At 38.2% G+C, this 18,901-nt stretch overlaps 1 protein-coding gene across 1 annotated transcript; it reads right to left on the reverse strand.

Annotated features, from left to right (window-relative positions):
- Positions 1–256: 256 nt before the first annotated feature.
- On the reverse strand, positions 257–5,170 carry LOC134752220 (uncharacterized). The gene is made up of 3 exons (XM_063687841.1): positions 5,047–5,170; positions 4,904–4,955; positions 257–3,753 (listed from the first exon to the last, which is right to left on the reverse strand). Exons 2-3 carry the CDS (start codon positions 4,930–4,932, stop codon positions 2,928–2,930), a joined length of 855 nt encoding a protein of 284 aa, XP_063543911.1. The 5' UTR covers positions 4,933–4,955; positions 5,047–5,170; the 3' UTR covers positions 257–2,927.
- Between the last annotated feature and the right edge of the window lie 13,731 nt (positions 5,171–18,901).

An 18,901-nucleotide genomic window follows, 5' to 3' on the forward strand; every position in this document is an offset into this window, starting at 1 on the left:
TATTACGGAAAAAAAAACAGCAAAAAAAATCACGTTTGTTGTATGGGAGCCCTATTTAAATATTTATATTATTCTGTTTTTAGTATTTGTTGTTATAGCGGCAACAGAAATACATCATCTGTAAAAATTTCAACTGTCTAGCTATTACGGTTCATGAGATACAGGCTGGTGACAGACAGACGGACAGCGGAGTCTTAGTAATAGGGTCCCGTTTTTACCCTTTGGGTACGGAACCCTAATAAAAAGCATGTTAAAATATTTAAATCACAGTTTAATCACTCATTATTTTTCTGATTAATATCACAATATCGTTTTCCGATTGCGTAAAAATAATAAAAGAAATAAAAACTACTTTCACATAGGTATGAACATAAAATGCAAGTTAATGTCTTTGCTAATGATTCTAAATTTAAAATTGTACATTTATAATTATACTTATTATTACTTACAAAAAAACCTTTTTTGCATCAGTATGGCTTTAAGCTACTTAATCTATTTGTGACGAAACATTATTGGAGTATTTAAATATAGGTAAAATTAAAATCTTCATTAATTGACTAGGTATTTACTATACAAGTGTACAGATGATTTTGCTATATGTTCCTTTTGTGGTACAGATTCATAAGTCTTATTAAGATGACGTTCGGATATCAACTGCAGCATGCAGCTGCATTACTGTTGCAGTGTCGTTGTTGCCGCTGCTGTATTTATCAATTTTCTTGATAAAACGGGTGATGGAATGAACGTCATAATCGCGGCAGTAATGCGGCGGCGAACCGATTGATTACAGGGGCGGCAACAGTAATGCAGCTACAGTTGACATCCTTATGTCACCTTTACAGTTTCGTCACAAAGATCGAGTCGCTTAACTTCAAACTCGGGTAAATCAATTTGTCAGATTATGCGAATTTGGTATTAAGAAAAGGTAATAAAATAGGGTAGATATTTGCTGAGGGTCGATGTCGAATGGATTTACCCGAGTTTCAAGTTAAGCGACACGATTCATGTATTACAGCATCTATTTTTCTGGTTTGTCGATAATGTTAAAATTTTTATAAAATACAATTTCAATAAAATAAACATAATTATCTATCCACTGTTTTTTCTTATTTACTACCTTATCACTGTATTTCTTAGTTTAGTTATACATATTTCAGTATAGTTTGCTCAGAATATACATACGAAAAAAAAATGCCTATCTATACTTCAACCCTTTGAGCCCCACAGACGGCTGTGGACGTCATCGGAAAGTCTTGCCAACGACGGCCACAGCCGTCAGCTTCGCAAATGCAATGGGGACTTACACAGGACTTGGGGAGCTCAATTTTGCTTAAATAATCGCGATGGCCTGGCGTCCAAGGCACGGCATATTCCTTCGCCATCAGGCGTTCAAAGGGTAAGCACACTGGCAATAGAATGAGTCATGCTAGAAGGCTCCGAGCCGACGCGTCCGACACTATTCCTAGCCTTGATGATCATGTGATGTTTTCTATAGAAAAAGAAATGTTGGACGCCTCGGCTGGGACCCGGACCCTTCTAACGTGAGTCATATTACAGTAATCAACGTCCGAATTATTTCTTTGAATTCACTGACACGTCTACACTTTGTTCAAAGTTGGTGCAAAGTTAGACACTTTATTTGGCTGCTTTCGTTGTCGGTATCTAACGATAAGTACAGTCAGCTGCAGAGAAAATGTGCCACCCCTGCATAGAAGTTTGTATGCAGCGTGCGTGGCACCTTTTCTCTGTAGCTGACCGTACATAATATAACTTTTTTGTGGATTTGTACCAAATAAAATTATACATATAGTACCCGAAACCTAAAAATATATACACAGTTGCAGCACTTGCCACCATCTCGCTTAAAATAATAGTTATATTTTAAAACTTTATTTAACCTCCTGACAACTGGGTAATGGGTATTAAAATTTGGCGTTTTATAATAAATTGTCAGTCATTAATTAACTGTGACGTTTTCAACCAAAAGGTACCACATTATCGGTTGTCGATAAGGTTGATTTCAAATTGAAGCTATATGGAAATAGCACCTTATTGACAACCAACTAAGTACCCTTTTGGTTGAAAATGGCACAATTGTTGCCTCTGTACAGTCAGCATCAAGTTACATATATCAGACCATGCGTCAAAAGTACTTATAGCTTAGTAAAAAGAGATTATGTTTCCATATCCACTCCACTGTGCATGATGCTGGTCATCAGGAGGTGAAATAGTAAATATGTGAATCAACGGAAACAAGGAAATATACAAAGGTTTCATCTTTCTTTATACAACTGGTGAATCTGGCTGTATTCTATTTTCTATTTACTGTAACTACAAGACAATTAAAGAATCTATCTAACTATCTATCTATTTATCTTATCTTAATAACTGTTCTTGTCTGACCTCTGTTATAAGCTTCCAAACGAGTAGTTTTAGGCATGGATATCATTGTATAGCTCTAGTCATATTTTTAAGAAAGTTAACAGTTAATGCTGCTGTATTGTATATATGTAGGTAACTTTGAAATTGCAAAGAATAAAAACCGGACAAGTGCATGTAGGGTTAGAGAAAAAAAAAAACATCCCCACTGTAGGTACTAGTAGGGGAGGTACCCTAAAAAAATTACTTGTCGCATTTATTGAATTATATATCCATGCCAAATTGCAGCGTTCTAGCACTAACGACCACGGACCTTTAAGGCGAAACTATAAGGGTTGACTACAGAACCCTAAAAAAGAAGTAGTTGCCATAAGCACCATCAATGTATCATAACATAACTTTGCATATTTCCTTGTCTCTAAAATAAATATTCTAAGAATAATTTACTTTGGCAGGTAATCATGTAATCAACATCTTCATCATACAATATCAAAAATGCTTGATCTTCATTAAGTAACTGATTTTCTGTCTATAATTATGTCAAATGGTTAACGTTTCGAGATTCTTATTTTTTGAGCTAATTTGACCATATATTTTGGCACAGCTTCAAGTATTGCATATGTTAATTCTGGGATCTGATTATGTGTAGAAAATTCTAATAATTTGTGCAAGTTCTCAGGTGTCACGCTTTGTGCGATTTTAATGATGCATTCTTGCTTCAAAGTATCAATCAGGTAGCAGTTTGCTACTAAGAGAAGTGAACAAACATCACTGTTAGGCAAGACTCCCAAATACATGTAGTCTTTCAGGTGGTTAAGTGTCCTGAGAGTAACACCTTTAACTTTTAGGCAGCCCTCAGTTGCCTCCTTCCATTCTCCGCTAAGCATTGTCTTAAATACCGGACTATTTGCAGCTAGGAGTACTTTGTGTACTGCAACAGTGCCGTCAGTGGCGCTTAATTGAAAGTCGGTATAATGTTCGTCTTCATGAAGGCTCTTTATAACTCCATCTTCTCTTTTAGAAGTGATAGAGACAGTGCAATGGAGATGAAGGTATCTTTTTGAGTCATTTGATAAATCGTATCCCATAGGTTGCCATTGGCTCCAGTGAACTTTACATGTCAAATGGCAGGTGTGTGCAGCTTCCTCAAAGGCTCTTTGAATCTTAATTTTTAAATTGCTTGCGCAGGCCGATTCAGATTTTCTTGCGCAGATGTAATATTCGAGGTCATCGTCTTCATGTTGTTTGAGAAGAAATTGTATGTCTATCATGTTATAAATATCATAAATGTGGCTTATGTAGGTGCCTTGTTTTAGTGCATCAATTGAAAAGACAAGTTTCATTGATGTCAAATTCTTCTTCTCAATGCTGATCCTGCAATTTTAATAACAAAACTAATATAATAACGGGTCACTCACGTATTTTAAGTGGAAAAAGGCTCGACATATTTCACTCCGTACCGAGTAGTATCATCAGGAGCTTGGGTACGGACACCTCCCTCCTCGTCCTTGGTCCTCGGTATGGAGTACAACATGTCGAGCGTTTTTCGACTTAAAATACGTGAATGACCCGTTATTAATAGATTTAATAAACAGATTCTGCAAGTTAAGAAATAATTATTATACAGATGGGCCGAATATTCGGCACGTATATTTTATTATGTTTGTCATGTTACATGAACCAAAGATATCATGAACACAGTAAAATGTACTTCTCCAGAACTTTTTAAGTACCTACTTACTTTCTTCCATTAAGTAGGTTACGTTTTCGCGTTATCATTAAAACAGTATGATGAGACATGATGAATCCATAGAATGTTTTGATTATTTGGAGGGTGTTAAACTTGCTTGCAATTTATCTTTAGCTGCCAATGTAATTGATGCACAGATGAACCGAATAATTTGGCCGAATATTCGGTTCGGTAAGATCTGAGCCGAACATTCGCCCGTAATGTTCGTATTCGGCAAATTCCATATTCGGCCCATCTCTAAATAAATTATAGTTAGGAATAAGAAAAAAATATCGGCCAAGTGCGAGTCGGACTCGCGCACGAAGGGTTCCGTACCATTAGGTAAGAAACGGCAAAAAATCACGTTTGTTGTATGGGAGCCCCACTTAAATATTTATTTTATTCGGTTTTTAGTATTTGTTGTTATAGCGGCAACAAACATACATCATCTGTGAAAATTTCAACTGTCTAGCTATCACGGTTCATGAGATACAGCCTGGTGACAGACGGACAGACAGACAGCGGAGTCTTAGTAATAGGGTCTCGTTTTTACCCTTTGGATACGGAACCCTAAAAATACTCTTGTATCAAAACACTATAGCGGTCATTACATCTACATAGCGGCCGGGCAGTATTTGTAGAAAAGCGAACCGGCCTTCCCACAGTAAAGGCTCCGGCCACCATGTAGATGTAATTAATAAGCGCTTTACTTTACTGTTCGGCAAGAGCTTGAAGGTTTTAAACCCTAATTTGAATCTGACGAGATTTATGAGTAATCATGGAAAAGTAACTTACAGTTCCATGGTGTCCGTTGATTGCTGCATTGTGCAGCACCTCAGTCCAGTAACTGTAAATGCCATACGATAAATAAATCCTCAGTCAATTATTTGTAATCAAAGAAACTCAGTCAACATATACCAGATATTCCAAATAGTCACCTGTTTACAATTTTAAATTTCTTCAAACCGTGGTTCAACAGCAAGAGCATATACGTTCTACGTTCAACAGCACAGACTAATAAGAGATACTTACTACGTTCAACAGTTACTTCAAACTTGCTTCATGTGGTAGAATAGAAATTTGTGAGTTGTAGTCATAGACTTAGTACTTTCTATAGATGGGCTATACGCGTGCGCCCGTGAGGGACAGAACATAAGCAATGCGACGAAAATCGTATCGTTTTTTTGCTCACCAGTTGGCGCCTCTGTTGATGGTGGTCCAAAAGACCTCAGAATAATGACTAAAGCATAGAAGTAGGGCAAAAATGCTTCGCAAATATGTATACCCGTACTTTACTTCCTTACGAATTAGATAATGTGTCGAAAAGAGATGCATGTATGCTTGTTATTTCTCATTTACGTACGGTGTCATAAGTTTGATAATTTGTTAGGGATGTAACTGAGTCGACTTTTTATATCGATAAATTTTGCATAAGTTTATGTGCCGTGTAAAAGAATAATCACGAAATTGTCAAATTGATAATAGTCTGGCTAATGAAAGTTGAACCTGAAAAAACGCGGCAATTTCAAGAAATCTGTAGCAGGCGGCTCGTTGAATACAAGGATTGCATAACTTTTATACTTTTTATAATTTTCATATTCTAAAAATCATTAAAAAGTATAAAAATTATGCAATCCTTGGAATCAAAGAGCCGCCTGATATGAGGATTAATGCATGTACCTAATATAGCTTTTATCTCATCTGCAGTCTACCACTCAGAACCGTCTAACTATACCTCTCGTTTTTTTATCATTAGAAAGAAGGCGAGCGATCTTAACGTGTCGTTTTATCGAAAAACACTTTAAAAATAAGTCACAACAAATATAATATACGATAATTTACATACTTTTGCTTTCATAAGTAAAATATTGCTATATTTATAAAAAAATTTGTCAATAAAAAGACACATGGAAATGGTTTACTGTTTTTTCTAATGCTAAAAGACTAAGTATAGTTTCTAGTCATGTACAGTCAGCTGCAGAGAAAAGGCACCCCCTCCTGCATACAAAGTTCTGTAAATTAGTATGGACGTGGGGTACCTTTTCTCTGCAGCTGACTGTACCAAATAGGAAATGAAAAAAAAAACGTTCGTGTAATATATTTTTTTTATTTAATAATAGGGAATATTACGCGAAACTCGGCGTAGGTGGCGCCACTATCACAATCTGAGGGTCTATCGCGAAACAAGAAAATCGAACTTTCGTTATCTAACATCTCTGTCACTCTTGCGTATTCGAGCGATAAAGAGGCAGCTAGATAACGAAATTTCGGATTCGAGTTTTCCGGTAGGTCCCCTGAAAACTTGTCAAAAACCTGTTAAAGGTACAGTGTAAATAAGTTACTCTACGGTGCACTAAAAAAGCTAGTGCTGCACTCTGGTGGCAGAACATTGCAGTAATATCCCCTATTCCTCGTCCTTTGGAAATCTGAAATAAAAAGTTGAGTTTTGTGACCAACAATATTAATAAAAGGAACATTCATCAATGATCATTAATGTCTTTTTTATTAGGGTTCCGTACCCAAAGGGTAAAAACGGGACCCTATTACTAATACTTCGCTGTCCGTCTGTCTGTCACCAGGCTGTATCTCATGAACCGTGATAGCTAGACAGTTGAAATTTTCACAGATGATGTATTTCTGTTGCCGCTATAACAACAAATACTAAAAAGTACGGTCCCCTTGGTGCGCGCGTCCGACCCGCACTTGACCGGTTTTTAGTATTAAACTATAGTCTGGCAAACACAATCTGTCAGTAAGTAAGAACAAAGAAAACTATAGGTACAGTCGAAGGCAAAAATATCGATCCAGACAAATGGCTTAAAAATATGTGAACACGATTTTATTGTCTAAGCGTACACATATTTTTGAGACTGGGAATGTATATATATTTATGCCCTTGACTGTACTCATCAATTAAAATGAGACAGTCCTGGGCCAAACTATAAGAAAGCTGTAAATGTCGATAGGTTATTGATCTGAGGTCGATACATCACTATGCCAAAAATATAACCTTTCATACTTAGCAGAAAAGTTCGAAAATATATGCAAAAATCTATATAGACTTGAATGCAAGTAATAATTACATAAACAACATATCGATTTCTATGTTTAGGGTCAGGTCCTATAAATAAATTTCTTCAAAATTGAACAAAACTCACCGATTAAAGGTTATCGGTTCATGCGTATTTTCTTTTCTTCCTGTATGCGATTTACAGCCCTCGATCACACAAGACATTATCACAAAGGGAACTTCAAACCATTACAAATAAAAACTCAGCACGTTTTCCAACAATCTTTCAGGAATAGCAAAAATATAATTAAAATAAACCAAGATGACCGCTGAAACATCCCGAAATATTTCAACTAAAATAATACGACTATGTCAAGTTGTTACAGTTGACACCTACCTGTGAAATAACGAACTTATATTTTATTTGGCTGGATTATATTATAGAACCACATAGGACCATTTGACATTTCCCTCAGTTTATCTTATGACAATACTGAAAAAAACGAAAGAACTTGCGGATTGTTGTCTCACTCACTCATAGACAAAAAGTAATAACGTGTTGTGAATACGATATCTTTTACCAAGCTTTTATTTTTGCCCGGCTTCTTTGCTTTAGTCATTATTCTGAGCAAAAGACTATAGAAAAGCTGTCAGTCATTGAAGTGACAAGTGACATTTGACATTTCGAACTATGGAAAAGACCACCATCTACACTAGCTCCCCTAGCGGCAAATTCATACGCGTTAGCCCTCATTAAAACCACGTTTTAACGTTCCTGAGAACATACCAAAAATAACCTACATAATTTGGTCAGGTTCATATAGCCGGTCACAAACACAACTTTGTCAGTAGAAAAAGGCGCGAAATTCAAATTTTCTAAAGGACGATAACGTCGATAACCATACACGCCTACAATTTTTAAGCCACTCCAGATTACACGACGCGAAGCCGCGAACGCGAGTGTGGAGTAAATTTCGCTGATTAGCGACCTAGGCTCCACACTCGCGTGCGCGGTTCCGCGCCGTGATTCGCGCATGAGTGTGGAGGGCCCTTCGTATGCGCTATCAAAAAAATAGCAATCTTGACAACTTCATGTTTATGTTCAGGCGGGGGGGGACACTAGATATAGTTTAAGTTAGTAAAGATGGTAGCGATTTCTGTTAATTCATTCCAGACAACCTATTATATAGTCTCCATGGTTTCACTTTTCCACCGCTGCCACCAAAGAGTAAAGTAAGTATATAGGTAAAGAGAGCCCTCTTGAAGCATTTTATGGAAACTCATTTGAAAGTGCCATCTCTGACTTCCTCCTGAAACTAAGTATGTATGTGTGCGTGCACAACTACATATGCATCCATCCATACGTGTACTTTCGTTCTACCATGAGTTCTACATAATATTAGGACTACTTGGTCGGTTTACAAGTAAATTATTGGTTTCTTGTAACAAAAATCTTATTGGTTACAAGAAATCAAACAAACGAAATTACTTGTAAACCTTTCAAGTAGACCTAATATTATGCAGAAAAGGTTTAAAAAGAATAAAATAAAAATAAAAAACCTAACAATAAAATAAGTATGTTTATTGCTTTCAATTTGGTATACAAGATAGTAAAGCCGGTGTAAGTACTTGCAGTATCTGATTTTCTTTGAAACAAAGCTGCATCAGCCTCGTCTTCTGTGATTTGTATCTCAGTCTGACCTAGAACTCTGGCGTTCGCATAACTGGCTTGCCAGGTTCTCAACTCTTTCTTTGACATTAAGAGCTTGAATTGAAGATATTCCGGAGGTAAAGTGTCCAGGATCATACACATTAGGAGAATTTCGGTTTGGTCCAGAAGTCCAGATATTCTTTAAAATTGACACATGAGTAATAAACTAATGATGTGATTTGGGTCTTTCTTGTAGCTGATGAATTTCAGGCATAGGTTGTATGTCTTGTACGCACGTACCTCCAAATATGCGCTCTAATTCGTCTCAGATGCCGTTGGCGAGATCTAATCGCACGAATCTTTGCAGTGACACCGAACATGTTTTTCGTAAACAAATTTAAAATTACCAATATATTTTCAAAGTTTTTCATAGGTAGTGTACTGTATTGACGCTTCGAGCGCTTACGTCATGGTGACGTCACTGACAGTTAGGGCCAGTCGATATTATGCCGTGAGCAGAGCCGGACGTACCGCGTGATGTTCGTGTTGGCGAATCGTTGGAAATACATTACATCGTATGATATACTGAGGTAAATACAGTACATTACATGTGGCGACGAGGAAAACAAGAAAAGAGGAAAGGGAAGACAGGTCAGTCGATCTCGATTAATTATCAAGTTTTGTCAGTGTGCAAAAAATTGGTTTAAAATCGAATCCACTGTTTCAAACAAGTGATAAGTGAGAGTACGCACTGGTGGTACACCTTTCACACTCACTTCTAAAAACAAAGAAAACAATATTTCCATTCGGTAACGCCATCTAGCAATATGATCTTTGAAGCGTTGAACGTTACAATTATAATTGTAGGCTTTAAAGTTGGATGTGCGACTAACAACAATTAGATCTACCTACAAATAAAAAAAAAACATCTCGGAGGCAGCCAGTGTTAATAGCACTGTTTAAAGCTTATAGCCTGCCAGGCATCAACACTGCAAATAATTGCATGTTGACTTCCACTTTTAAACGTAGGTAGGTAGGTACAATGACACTACATTCATGGTTGACATGTTCACACTGGAGCTTTATTATTGCAACTTAGTTCCATCAGAATGCAATTGTGTGATGCAAATGTAATACATAGTTGGTTTATTTAAATATTATTGTAGTGAGAGGAAGAAAATATTTACTTTGCTACGAGTAATGTGAATATGTAAGGTGATTCCCAATCAGGAGCCCAAGTGACTTGATTATTTTGAAACAGCAGATTACAGAATCTGGGCATTAAATTGTCACACGTAACATTATGAATGGCATAATGAAACCGATTTATGAAAACATAGCAGATAGATTTATCTGGTCATTAAGCTTCTAAGCGTTTTATTGTAATGTAAAACGCTGCTATTAGATTGACATGTAACAGCTGTAGCTAGCAGATTACCGAATCTGGACATTAAATTGTCATGATTTATGAAATCATAGCAGATAAATTTATCTGGTAATTAGATAGACATAAAACAGCTGCAGCTAGCAGATTGCCGAATCTGGACATTAAATTGTCACGCAAATAACAGTTACGATAAAATCAGTTACGACAGATAATTTGATCTGGTCATGAAATTGACGTGGCGGGTTACCGAACCTGGACATTAAATTGTCACGTTAATAACCAATCTGATTACAAAATCAGTTACGACAGATAATTTGATCTGGCCATGAAATTGACATGGCGGGTTACCGAACCTGGACATTAAATAACCAATCTGATTACAAAATCAGTCACGACAGATAATTTGATCTGGTCATGAAATTGACATGGCGGGTTACCGAACCTGGACATTAAATAACCAATCTGATTACAAAATCAGTCACGACAGATAATTTGATCTGGTCATGAAATTAACATAGCGGGTTACCAGACCTGACATTAAATTGTCACGTGAACAACAAATCTGATAACAAAATCAGTTAAGACACATAGATTAATCTGGCCATTAAATTAAGATAGCGGGTTACCGTATCTGGACATTATATTGTCACGTAAATAACAAATCTGACAACAAAATCAGTTAGAACAGATAAACTGATCTGACCATTAAATTGAGATAGCAGGTTCCCGTACCTGTGCATTAAATTGTCACGGATATAACAAATCTGATTACAAAATCGGTTAATACAGATGAATTGATTTGTTCATTAAATTGACATAGGTGCTTAGTACCCTAGCAGGTTCCCGATCCTAGACATTAAATTGTCACGTGTATATTAAAATCTGATGTCTCGGGGTAGCCTAATTCCCTAGAGACCGCGTCCCCGGGTGGCGGATAGGGGAATGCTCACCGGTTGGGCGTATCTGTAGCAGGTACCCCCACCGGAGGGTAGGAGGGAAATTAAATACCTCCCGCGGACCACAAGGCCGGAGAAGGACACTTCGTAACAAACCCCGTCGGCAGGCTTCTTTGGAATACTCGAAGCAGAGGCTGGCGACGTGCTGGGCGTTTAGGTTGGAGCGCTCAGAAGGGATGGCGGCGGAAGAGCATAGCCAACGGCGGCTCCCAGGCTAGCAGTAGTCACAACCTTGGCGTCAGGTGGCAACCGGCCGTAAAACTCATACAGCCGATACAACTCTCTCCAAATCATGAAAGCAAATAAAAAGTTGGGCAATAATAATACTAGGGCGTACCCCGGAAGCGACGCGAATGCGAAAAAGGCGAATAATGCTAGGGCGTCCCCCCCAAGCGACGACATTGACAAGAACCAACATTCGCATCTAAATAGCATTAGACTTGGGACATGGAACTTGGGATCCCTCACCGGACGTAGTCAAGAACTGGCAAACACCCTTAAGAGGAGGAAGATAAATATCTGCTGTATACAAGAAATACGATGGAAGGGATCCAAATCCAGAGATTTAGGCCTAGGTTATCAACTCGTCTACCATGGCCAAGATAATGGGAAAAATGGAGTTGGCATAGTCCTGGACCCTCACTTCAAAGATAGAATTGTTCACATTGAAAGAAAGTCAGACCGTATTATTGCAATTAAGTTAGCTATGGATAATCAATCAATATTAAACGTCATATGTGCCTATGCACCCCAAGTGGGTTGCAAAGATTTGGATAAAGAAGCCTTTTGGGAAGACTTAGACGAGGTGATTATAAATATCCCCGACAAAGAAACCAAACTTTTTCTGGGTGATCTCAATGGTCACGTAGGCGCTTTCAATAGTACATACAGTAGTTTTCACGGTGGGTATGGATATGGCACTTTAAATAAAGAAGGGGAAAAGATTTTGGAATTTGCTTCAAGGCACAATTTTGTTATAATAAATACCGCGTTTCAAAAGAAAGATACTCATCTCATTACCTATAACAGTGGAGGAAAGTCATCTCAGATAGATTACATACTTGCAGACAAAAAATTGAAGTGTGGCTTCAGAGATTGTAAGGTGATCCCAGGAGAGTCATTAACGTCACAACATAGGCTTCTAGTAGCGGTGCTCAAGTTGCCAAAGCCCATTAAGAGGCTAGTGGATAGAACTCCAAAAATAAAATGGAAAGAACTACCTGGCCCTAAAGGTGAGCTCTTCGTCAGTAAAATGCGCGACTACCTGGCGCAAGACTTGGAAACACGGTACCAAGATGCTGACTTGATGTGGTCCAAATTCCAAGCGCATTGCACAAATGAAGCAAAAACCGCACTGGGAGTTTCAAAAGGAGGCGTAAGCACGAACAAAGACCCCTCATGGTGGGATGATAGAGTAAAAGAAGCCCTTAGAAACAAGAAGGATCTTTTCAAAATCTGGCAAAGCTCTCGACTGGAACACGACCGAGATAAATACAAGGAGGCAAAGAAAGATGCCAAAAGATGTGTGGCACAAACCAGGGCCGAATCACGAGAGGGATTTTACAGAGATCTTGAGAACGCCAAAACGGACGCAGATATCTTTAGGGTAGCTAAAAATAGAAACAGAGCTACATTAGACGTCAAATCCAATAAGTTTATTAAAAGTAAGAACAATACACTACTTACTTCCCATGAAGATATAAATGGCAGATGGTTCGAGTATTATAACGAACTACTCAATGAGGAGTTCCCGAGTCAGGAGTTTAATCCCTTACCACCAGTTCAAGGCCCAATTCACGAGATTACTGTACACGAAGTTAAGCAAGCCGTCAATAAAATGAAAAATCGAAAAGCGCTAGGCCCTGATGAAATTCCGGCCGACCTTTGGAAGGCTGTGGGACCATCAGCAATAGAGTGGCTCACTAAACTTTTTAACATAATACTGGAAAACAAATCTATTCCTGAGGCCTGGCGGCAAAGCTACCTTATTCCATTTTACAAGAACAAAGGGGACATAACTCACTGCTGCAACTACAGGGGGATAAAACTAACCTCACATACTCTTAAACTGTGGGAGCGCATACTAAACAAACGCCTTATGGACATCTGCGTAATTACACCGAATCAATTTGGCTTCACCCCATCAAAATCGACCACAGACGCAATACAGACCATGAGAATACTGACCGAAAAACATCGCGTAAATAAGGAAGACTTGCACTTTATATTCATAGACCTAGAAAAGGCGTTTGATCGGGTACCAAGAAGACTTGTGTGGCAATCAATGAGGGAACATCTAATACCCGAGGATTACATACGCTTGGTTCAGGACACATATTCCAACATCCGCACGAAAGTCAAAAGCCCTACCGGATTAAGCAAAGATTTCGCGGTCGAAGTGGGAGTCCACCAGGGATCAGCGCTAAGCCCCCAATTATTTAATATAGTTATGGATTATATCACAAAACCCATTCAGCAGGAACTGCCTTGGAACCCCCTATATGCCGACGACATTGCGCTTGTTTCTAAATGTGCCGAAGACCTGCAAATAACCCTAACCAAATGGATCACTACTTTAGAAAACGCGGGACTCCGAGTAAGTAGATCGAAAACCGAACACCTTGAATGCAACTATAGCAATGTGGCAAACAGATGCAATCTCTACTACCCGGATGGAACACAAGTACCAAAAGTTAGCCAATTTAAATATCTGGGTTCGGTTATAACAAATGACGCGAAGGTAGAAGTAGACGTTTCCCATAGAATCAATGTCGCATGGCAAAAATGGCGGACACTCACCGGAGTTCTTTGTGATCCACGAATGCCCATACGTACAAAGGGTAAGGTGTACAAAACAGCGGTGAGACCAGCAATGCTGTATGGTGCTGAGTGCTGGCCGGTTAAGGAAACTCACGTCAAAAAGCTACATGTGGCCGAAATGAAAATGCTTAGATGGTCAGGTGGAGTTACAAGAATAGATAAGATACGAAACGAACTTATCAGAGGCAGCTTCAAAGTCACTCCCATCTCCGAAAAACTTACGGAAACGCGACTAAGGTGGTACGGCCATGTTATGCGGAGAGACGACGGCCATGTCGTGCAAAAAGCTCTTGCTCTGCCAGAAGGCAAAACAGGTAGAGGAAGGCCCCCTCTGACGTGGTGGACGAGTATGGCCAAACTATTGGAAAAAGCCCAACTACCCAACCCGACAACTCAAGACAGATCGTCTTGGCGCCGAAGGATAAGGAGAGCCGACCCCACCTAATGTGGGATAAGGCAAAGGAAAAGAAGAGTATATTAAAATCTGATAACTAAATCGGTCAATGCAAATAGGCATATCTTTTGTCTGCTCATTAAATAATATAAATATAGACTGAAAAAGCCAGGACTAAATAGTCATGCTGTGTATAGCAAAATTGGTGTCATTCGACAGGTTCATTAAATCGGCATCGTACTTAGTACGGCCTATTGTTTAATACATTGATGTTGTATTATATCGTCATACAATTGACAGCAAGGTCACACGTTGTATTAAAATAAATGGGTATACCCTGTAATAGGTCATCCAATAAAGCGTTTCTAATATGACGCAAGAAATCGCTTGAAGACCTCAAGAGCGGGGTAAAGTTATAATCCAAACGAAATTATATATATATATATATTTTGTAAAGATGGGACCCGAGACAGAAGTAAAACACAAGACTGTCGGTTAAATACTGAAGATATAATGCCTCAATTTAAAAGATACAATCCTTTATATACTAAATTATCGAGGTTAACTATGAATCACACTACTTGGGAGGTCTACACGTGAAAGGTGTCAAATGGTTGTTTACCTAAATTCCATTCCTTATATAGAGGAGAGTCTTTCCGTATATGGATTACATTCCTAACCTAATATGGGGAGAGTCGTCTTACATGACTCTCCGTATATGGTACCGCTAAGCTATATGATCCTTATGATCTAATTGCATGTTATTCAAATCCTATAAATACCTAATATTCTATGCCTACACTTCATCTCCCTCCTTTTGGAAAAGGAAAAATATATTATTGAATATATTTTTTCTTTTTTTTTTACATTTTTTATATTTTTGTTTATATATATATATATATATATATATATTTTTACACTTTTTTTTGACATTTTTTTTATAATTATTTATCCATAACACAAAAATAATATTCATATGTCTTCTACTATAATAAGTATGGTTCATAATTATAATGAAACCACCATTATCGTGTGCAGAATAGCAAAAGCAATATATTGAAATATTCCATATTCAAATTAGACAACAGTCACATAGTTCTAATAGAACCCAGAACCAAAGAGTTTCTATATCTAGGCGCTGCTATCTATAGGTGGCGCTGCTATCTATTATTAGGATATCAAAACATAATACCCCTACTATAACTAATAATAGTAAAACAAATTAAATTTTAACCATGCCTAAAGCATTTATAAAAGTATAATGCTTCTTTGCACATAAACTCTTAGTGAGCAAATCAGCGGGCATGTCAGCTGTGGGCAAATAATGCAACTTAACTATTTTGTCAGAAACACACTCTAGTGAAGTGATATCTCACATCAATGTGTTTCGACCTTCTATGGAACACAGGATTTGACGACAGCTTAAGTGCACTCTGATTGTCATTGTACAGGTTCAAAGTATACATCTTATTAGTAATTTCAAATTGCAGGTTCCTTAAATACACTGCTTCTTTACAAGCTTCTGAAATACTCATATACTCTGCCTGACATGTTGATAAAGCTACTGTTTTTTGCTTTTTACACTCCCATGAAATGACACCATTTGACATTAAAAAACAAAACCCAGTATATGACCTCCTATCCCGAGTGTCGCTAGCCCAATCGGCATCAACAAAACCTTTTATCTCAGAATTCCCATTCTTAGAATACTTAATACCAAGATTCTTAGTTTTCTTTAAGTATTTTAAGATCCGTTTCGCATAAGTCCAATGCTCGTCAGTGTGACAATTGTTAAATTGACTTAAATAACTTACAGAATAAGTTATATCAGGTCTGGTCAAAACGGATAAGTACATTAAGCTACCTATGAGCTGTTGATATGGTATTTGGTTGTTTACATTTTGACCTACATCCACATGCAACTTATTCTCCATTGGAGTATCAAAAGTTTTACAATCTGTCATTTGAAATTTGTTCAACCAACTGTCAATATATCTTTCCTGACTCAATGTGACAGAACCCTCCAATTTATTAAATGTAACATTCATTCCTAGACATTGCTTTACCTGTCCTAAGTCTTTAATTTGAAAGTGACTTGACAACATGTCTTTGACTTGTTTACACTCCTTATCATCATTTGAAAAAATAAAGAAGTCATCTACATACACTGTGACAATGGTTTTGCGGTCACCATCAAGCTTTGTATACAGACAAGGCTCTATTTTGGATTTTGCATAACCATTTTCAACTAAACAAGTGTCTACTTTCTTATTCCAGGCCCTTGAAGCCTGCTTTAGACCGTAAATAGCTTTTTTAAGTTTTAAGACCTTTTTAGAACTCTCAGGTGAATCGAAACAATCAGGTATCTGCATATATATAGTTTTCTCTAACTCACCATTTAAAAAAGCTGTTTTCACATCTAAATGGGTAACGTCCAGTCCTAACTGTACTGCTAAAGAGAACAATAGCCGTAAAGTTGTATGCCTGACAACAGGTGAGTAAGTCTCTGTGTAATCTACACCAGCTTTCTGTGTGAAACCCTTTGCTACAAGTCTAGCACGAAACCTCACTGAATTGTCACTGTCATACTTTTTATGTAATACCCACTTGCATTTTACAATGGTGCTGTCCTTGGGTGCATCGGCGAGTTCCCATGCCTTATTGTCTTCAAAGGATTGCAATTCATCATGCACCGCCTCCAACCACTGAGCTTTTTCTGGACCTTCCAGCGCTGCTTCAAGTGAAAGCTCACAGGTATCTTCACTGGTCTCTCCACCTACACAAGTGTTTGAAAAGCCATACCTGTCTGGTGGGTGCCTTTGCCTCTGGGAACACCTTCTCATCTCAGCGACTTCTAGAACACTATCCATACTGCTGGCTGAAGAGTCTGAAGATCCCTCTTCTTCTGGCTGATAAATGTCATCACCATCATTATACTCTTCACCACCTGAAATATTGGGAACATCCCCTACTGAATCCAATGACATTCTATCAGTAACCTTCTCCAAGATGGGTTTTCCTTCAAATTCCACTGTGGTAATTGCTGGTACAGGGTTCTCCATCACCACCACATCTCGGCTGGTTGTGATATCATTGGTTCTAGGAAGATAAATTCTATAGCCTTTAATAGCATCTGGATATCCCATGAAAATCCCTTTTTCGGCCTTCTTTTGCCACTTAAGCCGCTTCTCCTTGGGTATATGCATCATTACAACACTCCCAAAAATCCTGAGATGGCTTATGTCTGGCTTTCTGCCTGTCCAGATCTCAAAAGATGTCTTACCATTCAGAGCTGATGCTACTGTCCTGTTAAGCAAGTATGCTGCAGTATTAGTTGCTTCTGCCCAAAACTTATCTTCCAGTTTTGCATCAAACAAGAGACATCTGGCTTTTTCAACTAAGCTGCGATTAAAGCGTTCTGCTAACGAGTTCTGCTCTGGTGTGTATGTATTTGTCTTCTGATGTATGATTCCTTCTTTGTTCAAAAAACTATCGAATTCTTTATTGCAGAATTCCTTACCTTGGTCACTTCTTAGAATTTTGATCTTCTTATTAATCTGATTCTCTGTTAAAGCTTTATATTTCTTAAAACAATCAAAGGCTTCACTTTTGTTCTTCACAAAGTAAACATAGACCATGCGACTGTAGTCATCCACAAAGACTATAAAATATCTGGAACCTCCAAGGGATATGTTTTGAAAGGGGCCACAGACATCAGTATGTACTATCTGGAGCAGCTCTGAAGATTTGCTGCTACTTGTCAAGTGTGAGCCCTTCCACGGCGTCCTGCATCTTGTTCAAGTAATTACTGTTACAATGTCCGAGACGGCGATGCCACGTCTCTCCCGACACCATTGCAGCAGCTCCCAACACTTGATTGACGTTTAACTTGTATACTCCATTTATCAAGCACGCTGTTGCAACAAGCTCTCCTATATTGTTGTAAACATTGCAACCAACTTTAGTAAACTCAACTGTGTTGTCGTTTTTAATCAACTCGCTGACGGATAACAGATTCGTTGTCAAACTTGGGACACACAAAACATTTTCAACAACGACATCGTATTTGCATTTATCTGTCAAAGTCGTAATCATTACGTTGCCGCAGCACTTCACTGGTAGTTTTTGTTTGTTCGCGACTACAATTTCTGTCGTCGAAAGCTCGCTTGACATGTTTCTGATCCAATTTTCGTTCGCAGTAAGATGAAAACTACTGCCCGAGTCTATATACCACTCGTCCTTCCCGAAATTGCAACTCATGAAAACGGCACTGAACGCATTTGTTTGTTTGCGTTCTCGCGACTTAGTATTTGTCGGACTTTTATCAGCTTTTCTTTCCGTGCACTGATTACGATAATGGCCGGGCATCTTGCATTTGTAACAAACAATCGCCTTTTGTTTTGTTTTGAGTAATTTGTTGTGACCAAACTTATTTTTACGAAACATCGCAAAAGCTCCACTTACGTCGCCACTGTCTTCTTCTAAATCCATCAGTTTGGTTTTGATCGCATCAGCTGTTATAGAAATACCTGAATGCTCGATCGCCATTATCATCGGCGAATATTTGTCGGATAA

This window comes from Cydia strobilella, chromosome 24, assembly GCF_947568885.1.
Source record: "Cydia strobilella chromosome 24, ilCydStro3.1, whole genome shotgun sequence".
NCBI classification, from domain to species: Eukaryota; Metazoa; Arthropoda; class Insecta; order Lepidoptera; family Tortricidae; genus Cydia; species Cydia strobilella.

Excerpts from the sequence above, each read along its gene's own strand:
- LOC134752220 (XM_063687841.1), bottom strand. The coding sequence starts at position 4,932 with ATGCAGCAATCAACGGACACCATGGAACT. Across the intron at positions 3,754-4,903 it reads TCAACGGACACCATGGAACT|GATCAGCATTGAGAAGAAGA; the intron begins GTAAGTTACTTT and ends TTAAAATTGCAG.